At 27.6% G+C, this 13,539-nt stretch overlaps 4 protein-coding genes across 5 annotated transcripts; 2 read left to right on the top strand and 2 right to left on the bottom strand.

Moving 5' to 3' along the window:
- Positions 1–290: 290 nt before the first annotated feature.
- Positions 291–722, top strand: LOC128951332 (uncharacterized). The gene has a single exon (XM_054296584.1). It carries the CDS (start codon positions 291–293, stop codon positions 720–722), a length of 432 nt encoding a protein of 143 aa, XP_054152559.1.
- A 1,646-nt stretch (positions 723–2,368) lies between these two features.
- LOC128951321 (uncharacterized) lies at positions 2,369–5,738 on the top strand. The gene is made up of 5 exons (XM_054296573.1): positions 2,369–2,936; positions 3,103–3,149; positions 3,292–3,350; positions 3,459–3,604; positions 3,677–5,738. The coding sequence occupies exons 1-5, from the start codon at positions 2,369–2,371 to the stop codon at positions 5,725–5,727; spliced, it is 2,871 nt and encodes a 956-aa protein (XP_054152548.1). The 3' UTR covers positions 5,728–5,738.
- A 783-nt stretch (positions 5,739–6,521) lies between these two features.
- On the bottom strand, positions 6,522–12,434 carry LOC128951196 (chondroitin proteoglycan 2-like). Of its 2 annotated transcripts, none has more exons than XM_054296447.1 (3): positions 12,371–12,418; positions 7,474–7,530; positions 6,522–7,403 (listed from the first exon to the last, which is right to left on the bottom strand). In XM_054296447.1, the coding sequence occupies exons 2-3, from the start codon at positions 7,520–7,522 to the stop codon at positions 6,574–6,576; spliced, it is 879 nt and encodes a 292-aa protein (XP_054152422.1). In that variant the 5' UTR covers positions 7,523–7,530; positions 12,371–12,418; the 3' UTR covers positions 6,522–6,573. The 2 variants fall into 2 exon arrangements, with proteins under 2 accessions (XP_054152422.1, XP_054152429.1); XM_054296454.1 differs by lacking the exons at positions 6,522–7,403; positions 7,474–7,530 and adding exons at positions 11,365–12,144; positions 12,214–12,270 and having other exon boundaries at positions 12,371–12,434.
- On the bottom strand, positions 9,063–10,180 carry LOC128951212 (V(D)J recombination-activating protein 1-like). The gene is made up of 3 exons (XM_054296464.1): positions 10,071–10,180; positions 9,162–9,962; positions 9,063–9,081 (listed from the first exon to the last, which is right to left on the bottom strand). The coding sequence occupies exon 2, from the start codon at positions 9,942–9,944 to the stop codon at positions 9,234–9,236; it is 711 nt and encodes a 236-aa protein (XP_054152439.1). The 5' UTR covers positions 9,945–9,962; positions 10,071–10,180; the 3' UTR covers positions 9,063–9,081; positions 9,162–9,233.
- Positions 12,435–13,539: the final 1,105 nt, after the last annotated feature.

Here is a 13,539-nt window from a genome sequence, read left to right as displayed (position 1 = left end):
TTTATACCGACAAAGAAAAATCAATGTTTTTAATTTTATAGTAATAATTATTTCATAACTTCAATAAATTGATATATATAAAAAATTATTTTAAATAAAACGCATTATGTAAGTGAGATATTGTATAATTGATAACTTATCACTGATAAGTGTATATTTTTTCTACTGTATAGTACTGTTTATTGCTATTGAAACAGTATTTTAAATTTACAATAAAATACTTAAAACAATTTCTTTTCTCTAAATTACAATTAGATAAATAATTTAATTAATTATAAGCCATAATAATAATGTCTGCTGTGAAGCGTTTGATGACTGAATATCGGCAACTAATGGCACAACCGGTGCCTTTCGGTCGGATAGAGCCCACAGATAATGCACTCGAATGGAAGGCATATCTGAATGGACCCGAAGGCAGTCCCTATGAGGGCGGGGTCTTTGAGATAGATCTTACATTTCCGGCCGAATATCCGATGCGAGTGCCGGACATACGGTTTAAAACACAGATATTTCACGCAAATATCGACAACAGCAGTGGAACAGTATGTACGACACTTCTGTCCAATTGGCGGTCTACCCAAACAGTGGTCACCATTTTGCAGACACTATTTATATTGTTGGCCAAACCTAACCGCAACAGTGCATACAAGGGACGCAATCTCAGTGAACAACAGTATAACGCAGAGGCCCGAAGTTGGACACAACAATACGCCAAAAAATAATTTGATTTTAATTTTTATTGATATTTCATTTTTAAAAAATTATATATTTGTTTTTTTAAATAAATAGCTTATCATAAACTATATAAACATAATTATAATTAAACTAAAAATGTTAGTGATTGGTATTTTAATAATAATAAACTTTAAATTTTTTTTTAAATAAGTTGTAAATATATAACTTTATAATAATTTTAATAATTTATTATTTTAATAACTACTATAAAATCTTTGCTATAAAAACTACTATATAAAAATTGTTTGAAAAATATTTTTAAAAAATAAATATTTAATAATTAAAAATTTTTACTACTGTATTATTTATTACAATCAATTAATAGTTTTAAAATAAATTCAAATAATATAATGTATTATTGACTAGAGTTAATTGTTTTGGCGGATCAATTGATTAACCAAAATATTTATAAAGTAATATTATATTAGTCGACAAACAATATTGTTAACGCTTTTGATGTTTGCCGACAATTAATATATAATAATTATACTGTTTATTAGTATTGCACTTAAATTAGGAAATTATATTGAAATACATTATAATGTTTGATTAAGTTTTAAAAACTAACATATATATGACTATTGGTTTTTATTTTGGTAGTGAAACTTAATGTTATATTTTAATTGGATTTATAAATTAAAAAAAAAAATAGTTTTCCAATAATTTTTTGATACAAAACATTTGAGTCACGAATAATAATTATTTTAAAATTAGTTTTTTTATTGACAACAATTAACAATTAAGTTAGTGGTAATTTTTAAATTATTGTTTAAAATTAGTATTTAATAGTTATTAATGACAATACTATAAATATCAGTGTAAAAATATTATATAATTTATGATATTTTATTATTTAACAATATTATATATTTTACAAATAAGTAATTTTTTTCTCTATTATTTATGTATAAATATGATATCAAATTTAAAATACACATACATTTTGTAAGTTTAGTAGATTATAACTGTTTATATAGTCTTAATATACTGTATTGATTTACTGTATACTACTTTATAAAAATCACGGCAACGGGAATACAATTTATTATTATTATTATTATTATGAATGTAATTAATTAAGTTTGAAAAAGTTTTTATTGTTGTCATTATTATACATATAATATTAAAAAAACATGACATATTTTTTTATAATATTATAGTTTATTGAAAAAAGACTAGTATTTTATTATATACAGTATTAATATTTGACAGTATAATATCGTTTTAATATTGCATAAATAAAACAATTTTTTTGTGTCTAGACTTTACTTAAATAAAATGTGTGTTTTAAGTACTTTTTTTGTTGTTGATATCATATTTAATAATTTTTTAGTTTCTTATCTAACTTTAGTATTGAATTATTTGGTAATTTAAATAAAATAAAATTTATTTTTAAATGATATCAGTTTTTAGTTATTTGATAAGCAATATTATTAGTCATAGAATTGCAATTTAAATATTAAAATAATTTTTGTATGAAATTGTACAGTAATTATATCATATAAAAAATTATTTTAAAAACTTTTTTTAGTGTAATTATTATCTGTTTGTAAACAAGTTTAACATCAGATATATTTTGTTATCTAATATTATTAATAGTATAATGCAATTGCAATTTGAAAGATAATATAGTATGACATCAACAGCACCGACTCATATAACCATCTACTGGGACCGGGAGTCGTGTCCGCCACCTATAACAAGCCGTCACATCGACAGTACTGTTATTATACGAAAATTATTGACAAAAGTTTGTGTAACTGAGCGCCGACTTCGGCTCAAACATTTGGTCAGCTGGTCATCGGTGGACATAACAGGCGTTGACATCTATTACGACAACGACTACTACTACGACGACAATTTGGATCACCTATTGATCGACAACTACAACAAATACGCTTACTTTAGCTCTTATACATTTGAATCGCTAAGTGATAGTAAAACAGCGTTAGTTGTCATCAGCGGTGATCGGGAATTATTACAACTGATTAAAACATTAGATTTAGATAATTGGGTTCAGTTGTCCATAATTTATGCCGATTTGGTAGACATCAGTGAATTAGGTTTTTCTGATCGCATAAAACGGCTACCATTTGATCAATTAGTAAAGTTTTGCAATGAATATGAAAAGATTAATGAATATTGTTTATCGTCGGCAATCACTGGTCTAATCGATTTGATGGCTGATCTAAACTTTAATGGTATTATACAATAAAAGTATTATATATTTTTTTAATAATGTATTACAATAATGGTATTATATTTATCTTATATTGTTGAAACTTTTATATAGATGTAATTTATTTAAAAGCAAAATTTAATTAATTTTTTTTTAAAAATATGGCTAAAACTTATTATAATTTATAGAAACTAGTTCGAGTAATACATCACACATACAAATTAATATAACCGAGGTTAGTTATTTAATATACAGTAAATGTCTATAAAATTTATATATATACAATATATACTGTACTTGTACTTTATATTAATATATAATTGTATATATAAAATATATTATATAATTGATTAGTTTTTAAATTTAAATCTAATTAGACTAATTCAAGTGAAACAAATAGAGATAAATATTTCAATTGGTGGACTCATATCAATTGGTTAGTTAAAAAATGAAATAAATTATTAATATAATATAATTTAAATTTAATAATCAAAAATAATATTAAATAAAACTATAAATTTGTATTTGTACATATATGATCCAGGTTAATGCGCTATATATCTCGTTGGTTTTATTTGCGAGATACTTTAGGTGATAGTCAACAACAACATGATGTCCAACCTGAACAACCACAGTGTCGTCAATCAGACACTCATCAAGAAATGAGAAACAAAGTCACAAATAAATCAGGTATTTATTAATGATAATTGAATAACAATTACACAATAGATAATATTTAAAAATTAAAAAAAAAATTATTAGTTAAGAAACAGTATGATAGTGATGGACAGTTGTCTGTCAATTCAATGACAAAACAATACAGGCCAACGTCAACATCGACAGCCGCGGCAGGGACGACGACAGTCACATACAGTGATGATAAAAAGTTTTCCGATCGGTCGAGCAGTGATTCCGACCAAAAAACTGGTCCAACACCGGGAACTAGTGGCCAGTCTTTACATTCAATGAGTCTGCAAACTGCATCCGCATCCAGCAGTTGTCAGTCTTTGACTTCAAACTGTTGGCCAGAACCAGATTTATCATATGCTGCCATCAATTCAAAGAAAACATATAACAATAAACAACAACAGAATATTACCGGTAATTATAAGAAAAAGAAGAACCAAATTGACGACCATTTTGTTGGTATTGATAAAAGGACTGATAATACAAGTGGTTATCGAAAGAAAACCTATGAGTCGGGTGTCTGTGGTTTGCGAAACTTAGGCAACACTTGTTATATGAACAGTGCTCTTCAGTGTCTGTCAAACATACCATCGATGGTCGAGTTTTGCAAAGAATACAAGAATTTCAAGATAGGTATAACAAATACTACACAGAGATCATTGTTGTTGGAACTGTTCTGTGAGTTGATTGATCGCATGTGGTCTCAACAAACCGATTGTTTGTCGCCCAAAGAGTTTCGCTCCAAAGTGGCCGAAGTTTTACCGACATTTGTCGACCATAAACAACACGACTGTTCAGAGTTTTTGAGATCAGTGTTGAACACATTTCACGAAGAATTGCTGCAAATGTCAGGCATTGTTAACAATAGTTTTACTGATGATTATAAAACGTTTGATCAATATCTTCAAAATAACCACACATTTATATCAAATCACTTTCACGGTCTACAAGTAGTGACATTTAGCTGCAGTCGATGCGGTCATCGATTAGATGATAATTATTGTCCTTTTGTTGTCATAAATTTGCCACAAATAGACAAAGAAGACATTACACTAATTCATGTCAATCTAATTATCAATAGCAATGATTGTGAGACATTCAGATGGGATATCTATGGATTGCGATTTACAACAAATGAAGTACAGGTGAGTCAACTCATCAAAACACTATCGCAAAGATATTCAGATACGACGACATCACGGGTCTTGGATGCCAAACATCTTATTGTTGCCCTAATCATCAATCATAAGATCGACAAAATCTATAACACAAATGATATTATAAATGCCAATTGTCTTAGTGGTCACCTTTTTGTCTATCAATTTGATCCATCATTTGTTAATCATGTGTTTGTCTCACTTCAAAGCAAGAGCCGACAATTTGGTATACCATTATTATTGGATATTAATGAATACACCTTTGAATGTATTGTCGACCAATTTGTCGTCCAATTCATGAAATGTTTGGCACCGGAAGGCCGACAACTGTTAATATGTTTGAGTTCTGACTTCAGCTTTCATTGTGATAACCATTTCAATCCTAACCTTACAATTGGCAATAATTTAATAATCAATGAACTGAGCGAACATTTATGTCAATTCTATAGTATTGACAAGTTTTATCACGGATTAGATGATAAAAATTTAGACAAAAATATCAAACTCGATGACTGTATCAATCGGTATGTGTCTGTCCAACGTATGGATGACCAACAAAACTGTCCCAATTGTTGCACTGATATGTTGGCTACGGTAGAGACTCATATCATGCACGCACCTAATATACTACTATTGCAGGTCAAGAACAGTATAGGTCAACAAAGAGGTAGTTATTTTAGATATGATAGTCAACCGGACTGTCAGTTTCCAATGGAATTGGATTTGACTGGTCATGTAAGTGATGCCAAAGCTAACGGTGCCCAACATGTCTACGATTTGTTGGCCATATCTAACTATACGGGAAATTCCTGTAGTGGACACTATACCGCTTACGCCAAAAATCATATCAACAAACAGTGGTATGAATTCAATGATAATAACGTTAAACAGATTACAGATGAACAACAACTTCACTCATCGAAAGCCTATTTAATGTTTTATTTAAAACAAAATATTAATAATAATTAATTACAATAATTGGTAGCAATTACCGGTACTTTTCTACAAAATAATTATTAAAAAAATTGTATAATATTTTACTACTAATTATTTCATCTGTTTATTTGATTTGACAATTACATTGTGTTTAATGAAACCATTTTATATGATATAATGATACTATAAATTATAATAGTTATAATTTAGTATTATTTAATTATTATTTTAAATAAATAAATATTATTATAATTGCTAATTAAAAATTCATAACATTACTTATTGTTATGTGGTATTTAATTTTCTGTATTTTTATGATTTTTGTAATAGACTAATATTTTTGATATGTACCGTAAATATTTATTGATTAAAAAATATAATAAGATTACAATTAATTATAAAAAAATATTATATTCAATATTATTATATTTTAAACATTAAATACAGTATTAGCTAATATCATTATACATGTATAAGTTATGCTTGTATAACATTTAATAATACAATATTTAATCTACTTTATTGTATTAGATAACAAATTTTATTATACTGTATTATACAATATTACATATTGTTAGTAATATAAGATAGTATAATCAGTTAATATATAATAAAATAAAATTAACTAATTATTTTTAAACAAAAGCAAACCATTTAAAAAATGATAGATTTTATTATAATTAACATTAATATAGTGTCAATAAATGTAAATATATATATTTTTATTAATTAATTATTATATTTAGAAAATATAATACTGATTATACAGTACAATGAAGTTTGACTTCAAATTAATAATTTTTTTGTTTATTATATTATATTATATGTTAACAATTTACTATTACTAATAAAAATTTACAATTAATTTAAATGCAAAATCTATTTTCTACCGAAAAAGTTTTTTAATCGGCACCAAAAGCTCGGCGGTTCGGCTGAAGGGTCGACACTGGGAACAGGTTTACCAGTTGGTGCACCAGTTGGTTGAGGCGATGGCTGGACAGTTGGTTTGCCTGCTGTCGGTACTTCTGTTGGCCCAACGGTTGGTTTGGTCGGTGCAATAGTTGCATCGGTTGGCCATGTCCAGTCCCAGTCGTTATATACGCATGTCTTGGTTTCGGGTACAAACACCAGATCGCCCGGACAGACCAATACCCAGGCCTGTCCTCTGTGACACTCGATAAACTTGTGATGATTGCCCGGATAGGGAAACAAGCCTTCATCCTCTGGACACTTGACAGTCGGTGGGGCTGTCGGTACAACAGTTGGTTTGACTGTTGTCGGTACTTCTGTTGGCGCAACGGTTGGTTTGGTCGGTGCAATAGTTGTATCGGTTGGCCATGTCCAGTCCCAGTCATTATACTCGCATGTCTTGTTTTCGGGTACAAACACCAGATCGCCCGGACAGACCAATACCCAGCCATATCCATCGTGACACTCGATAAACTTGTGATGATTGCCCGGATAGGGAAACAAGCCTTCATCCTCTGGACATTTGACAGTCGGTACATCACCGCCGCGATCACACGTTTGCAGCTCTTCGTCAAATACTAGATCGCCGGGACAGTAGTTGGCACCGACCCATCGGCCGTGCGAACACTCGTGAAATATATGAGGATTGTCCGGATCGCGAAAATATTTGTCCGGATCGTGACCTTTGCAACTGCGCGGCGGTATCGGTGCCCGAGTGGACGCCTGCGGCGCTCCCAATGCTGTTGAATATCAAATGTTTTTTTTTAAATAAAATCATTTTGTTTGAAATAGTTTATATCTAATACTTACAAAATGTTACTAATATGGCAAACACTGCCAAACAAAACAATTTATCCATTGTTTTTGCTATTTAATAATTTTATTTAGAAAAATATATTATAATTAATATAGTTTATAATTTATTAAATAATAATAATTAGTAATTAAATAAAGCTCACAATTATTAAATATTTAAAAATACTGATATCCTATTTTTATGTTGTTTTTTTAAAAACTAATTATTAATTGACTTTCAATCTCACTATTTATTAACAAATTTTTTAGTAATAGTTATTAAATTATCATCCGACGAGATAATACTCAAGGATATTGAAGTGTTTTGTCTATTGATTTCATTGGAAATAAAAATAATTATGTTAGCAATAATTTTATTGTTTTAAATTAATTTTATAAATTTCTTATAATTAAAAATTTAAAAAATCTTCAAAATAACCACACATTCTTATCAAATCATCACATGTGTCTGTCCAACGTATGGATGACCAACAAAACTGTCCCAATTGTTGCACTGATATGTTGGCTACGGTAGAGACTCATATCCTGCACGCACCTAATATACTACTATTGCAGGTCAAGAACAGTATAGGTCAACAAAGAGGTAGTTATTTTAGATATGATAGTCAACCGGACTGTCAGTTTCCAATGGAATTGGATTTGACTGGACATGTAAGGGATGCCGAAGCTAACGGTGCTAAACATGTCTATGATTTGATTGGCATCTCTAATTATTCAGGAAATTCCTGTAGTGGACACTATACCGCTTACGCCAAAAATCATATCAACAAACAGTGGTATGAATTCAATGATAATAACGTTAAGCAGATTCCAGATGAACGACAACTTCACTCATCGAAAGCCTATTTATTGTTTTATTTGAAACAAAATATTAATAATAATTAATTACAATAATTGGTAACAATTACCGTTACTTTTCTACAAAATAATTACTTAGAAAATTGTATACTATTTTACTACTAATTATTTCATCTGTTTATTTGATTTGACAATTACATTGTGTGTTAATGAAACCATTTTTATATGATTTAATTTTTGTTATTATAGATACTATAAATTATAATAATAGTTAAAATTTAGTATTATTCAACTATTTTAAAAAATAAATATTATTATAATTACTAATTAAAAATTCATAACTTATTACTTATTGTTATGTGGTATATAATTATCTGTATTTTTATGATTTTTGTAATAAATAGACTAATATTTTTTTATGTACCGTAAAAATATTTATTGATTAAAAAAATATAATAAGATTACAATTAATTATATAAAAAAAATATTCAAACAATAATTCAAACAATGAGTTATAACTTTAAATATACATATATAAATTAAACAGATATTTTTCAACATTTAATATAAAAGTATAGTTAAAACAAATAGATTATTAATTTGTTTAAAAATTAGATAATAATAATTAAGATTGCAATTATACTGATTTTAGTAATTAAAACAAAAAAAATAATAAAAAACAATTTTCATCTATCAATCATATTTATATAATTACAATTAAACACAATTGTTATCAATAAAAAACAGTTACTAATACAATAATATATCAACTATTAAACAATTTTTTCTTAAATGAAAGAAAACCTAAAATAAATAAATAATAAAATGATTTAATATATTAAACATATGTTAAACAATTATAACAACAATTTTTATTTACTCACAAATAATTCGTTGAACTCGTGGTTCAACTATTTTTAAGATAAAAAAAAATAGTTAGTCCCGCAAACAGTTCATCATTTTTGGCCACCATTTAGGCCACCATTAAAGCGACGTTGAGTATACAATACCGAACCGTTTTTGATATTGTATTCAATTAGTAGCCGACTATCTTCGGCCAACGGTTTTGTACCGTTAGTAATGATCAACGATTGTGTATCAATGCCCTCCTTTTCCCGTATACGACGCCTCAGTGTCAGGACATTGTCCTTTTCATCGGCCGATATGATTGCCGTTTTATTGCCTTCGAGTTTCACGTAAATCGTTATCGGCGTTGCGGCCACTTCGATGCCAACTACATCGCTTCCGGATGTCGACGGCTGTCCACCAGTACACGGACCCAGTCGACAGTTAAGCGTATGATTACGTAGTTCCGATACGGTTATCGTAACCGTACAGCCATCCTCATGGTTCGGGCAACGCATCTTAAATTTCTCGATAATACTCTTTATCGACGGATGTGCCGGTCGTATGTCGGCCATAGTACAGACCATACGGTCGACGGGACACGACTTAGCTGTACCGGCGGACAAGTGCTGAAAGTATCCGGTAATACATAAACGGCAAAACATGTGCTGTGCCGGACAGGGCAGACAAACGGGATCCTGCAAAATGGTCAGACATATTGAACACTTGTATTCATCGCTGATGGCATCCATAAACAGATCACTGGACAGTAGGTTTCGGTAGACGGCCTCATCTTCCTTGTCGATCACTCGCTCTGTCATTATTGGACTGTAGACTGACTTTATAGAAGAAAAAATAAATAATTTTAAAAAAAAATAAGTTTAATATTATTAAGTTATTACATAATTAAACAATAAGACAAACAAAAAAAAGTTTTTTATAATTACATTAAAAGTTTTCAACAAAAATATTATTATTATTATTAAGTTAACAATTATTGTGAAGAGAAAAACAATTTGATATGTTATCAATTGATTGCTAACTAACTATCCACTGATTGATTGATTGATAGGACTGATCTATATATTTATAGAGGAAAGGGGTTTACAAAAAAATTTAATATATAATTATTATAGAGGTTTGTATAGATCGGCAGTTCAATCAAAATAAAACACATATATTTAGTCAGTTATTTAATTTTATCAGCCAATCAATCGTATCTATCAACAACAAAAATATCTATCATATGGTATGACTAATGCAATTTATAAAACTAATTAAAAAAGTTGTTTATTATTTTTTAAAAATTTAAAAATATTGTACTAATTATATATGCATTTAAAAATATGGGTATATTTTTTGTTCATATACGTGGATACGTGGTAAGTGTATATAAAAACCAGTGTACATAGGATGATGATGTAATATTAATTACACCCATTAGTTAAAAAAAAGTTAAATTATTTATTTAAAAATAAATCATTTCGACCTCTATTATTGATGGGATCATCGAAAAAATATTAATTTATAAATAAAAATGATTGCAATTTTGGTCTCCAATTTCATGTAAGCATTTTTTGTTGTTGCTCATATGACTTATAGTCTACCAATTATACCCATATTATATAGAAATATATTTAATGTTTTTTGTTGTTGACAATATTGTGTTAAACTTTAAATTTTTTTTTTAATTATTGATGCAAATATCATGTGAAATACTTTATATTTAATTAGTCGGTAAAGTCTACTGTACTTTGATGTTAGCCTTTACAGTACTTTAACATAAAATTTATACAACAGTATTATATATATTAAAGTTTTAAATGTTTTGTTTGCTATAATTATGCATTTAAATATCATTACTTTATATATGATATTTTTATTTTAAAGTACAATATAAATAAATATTTATATATAAAAATAATTCAACTATTAGTACTTAATAATGTTTCATATTATTTTAAACATTATTATTAAATTCAATATTAATATTTTAAACATTAAATACAGTATTAGCTAATATCATTATACATGTATAATCTCTATTGTATTAGATAAACAAATTTTATGATACTGTATTATACAGTATTACATAATGTTTTAATAATATAGGATAGTATTACATAATTAGTTAAAATAATAAAAAAAAATTATCTAATTATTTAGACTAAAGCAAACCATTTAAAAAATGATAGATTTTATTATAATTAACATTAATATAGTGTCAATAAATATAAATATTTTTATTTATTATTTTTAGAAAATATAATACTGATTATACAGTACATTGAAGTTTAACTTCAAATTAATCGTTTTTTGTTTATTATATTCTATTATATGTTAACAATTTACTATTACTAATAAAAATTTACAATTAATTTAAATGCAAAATCTATTTTCTACCGAAAAAGTTTTTTAATCGGCGCCAAAAGCTCGGCGGTTCGGCTGACGGGTCGACACTGGGAACCGGTTTACCAGTTGGTGCACCAGTTGGTTGAGGCGATGGCTGGTCAGTTGGTTTGCCTGTCGGCGGGGCTGTTGGTCCATCAGTTGGTCCATCAGTTGGTCCATCAGTTGGTTTGCCTGTTGTCGGTACTTCTGTTGGCGCAACGGTTGGTTTTGTCGGTGCAATAGTTGTATCGGTTGGCCATGTCCAGTCCCAGTCGTTATACTCGCATGTCTTGTTTTCGGGTACAAACACCAGATCGCCCGGACAGACCAATACCCAGCCATGTCCTTCGTGACACTCGATAAACTTGTGATGATTACCCGGATAGGGAAACAAGCCTTCACTGTCTGGACACTTGACAGTCGGTACATCACCGCCGCGATCGCATGTTTGCAACGCTTCGTCAAATACTAGATCGCCGGGACAGTAGTTGGCACCGACCCATCGGCCGTGCGAACACTCGTGAAATATATGAGGATTGTCCGGATCGCGGAAATATTTGTCCGGGTCGTGACCTTTGCAACTGCGCGGCGGTATCGGTGCCCGAGTGGACGCCTGCGGCGCTCCCAATGCTGTTGAATATCAAATGTGTTTTTTAAATAAAATCATTTTGTTTGAAATAGTTTATATCTAATACTTACAAAATGTTACTAATATAGCAAACACTGCCAAACAAAACAATTTATCCATTGTTTTTGCTATTTAATAATTTTATTAAAAAATATATTATAATTAAATATAGTTTATAATTTATTAAAGTAATTAATACAAATAATTAGTTATTAAAATAAAGCTTACAATTATTAAATATTTTTTTAAATATCCTATTTTTATGTTGTCTTTTTAAAAACTAATTATTAATTGACTTTCGATCTCACTATTTATTACCAATTTTTTTACTAATACATTAATTATTAAAATTATCATCCGATGAGATAATATTCAAGGATACTCAAGTGTTTTGTATAATTGATTTCATTGGAAATAATAATAATTATATCCGCAATAGTTTTATTGTTTTAAATTAATTTTATCAATTTCTTATAATTAAAAATTTACAATTTTTTTAATCAATTCAATTAACTTCGACTTTTATCTACTATTGTCTTACATTTAATTACTAAATCATTAAAGGTGCAATATTTTATTGTTATAATTTTTTTATGCAATATATTAGTGCAATAGTAATACTAGAGGTATTATTAAAAATTCACAAAAAATAATTTCTAGAAAATCTGTAATAATTATTGTAAAAAAAATTGTTAGATTGTTGCAAATATAATCTATTATTTATTTACTTTATATTAAATCTAATCAATGAGAAATAAATTTCCAAAAATACTTATAAGGTTTTTAATAATTTTATTGTAATATTTGAAAATCGTTTTATACATTACATGTACACAATTATAATTATAGTGAATTATATTTACTTTATCTTATATTATACAAAAAAAATTAAGTTTAATGTGTAATGTTTTTTATTATTAATTAATGTCAATAACAATACAAATAAATTATATAAATGTATGTTACATATACAGTACAGTATTTATAAGATTAGATAATTGTCAATAATTTTATTTTATTGAACTAATAATATTGTTTTACACAATAACTATAATTTTTTGCCAAATTATACATATGATAGTGTATTTATAAATAATAGCATATAATCGTATATAAATATAACAATTATTACAATGTTTACATGAAATCAAAATATTATAGTGTTGTACATTACAAATAATTTAATGATAATTTAAAATAAAACAAATTAAATATAGTGATTAGTTGTAATTATTGAAAAATTAAAGGTTATCATAATTCAAACAATTATCGCAAATAATAATTAATAATAATAGATATATTATTAAATTAAAAAGAGTTAAACGATAATATAGTTGTGTAATAGCATTAATTAATAATAAATATATCGTAATATTATCTAAATGATTAACTGTTCA

The sequence above is a fragment of the Oppia nitens genome, unplaced genomic scaffold (assembly GCF_028296485.1).
Source record: "Oppia nitens isolate AA-2021 unplaced genomic scaffold, nextdenovo-longstitch-racon4-pilon3 scaffold11_pilon_pilon_pilon, whole genome shotgun sequence".
NCBI lineage: Eukaryota > Metazoa > Arthropoda > Arachnida > Sarcoptiformes > Oppiidae > Oppia > Oppia nitens.
The sequence above is the reverse complement of the archived record's forward strand: the minus strand, read 5'-3'. Positions and strand labels throughout refer to the sequence as shown.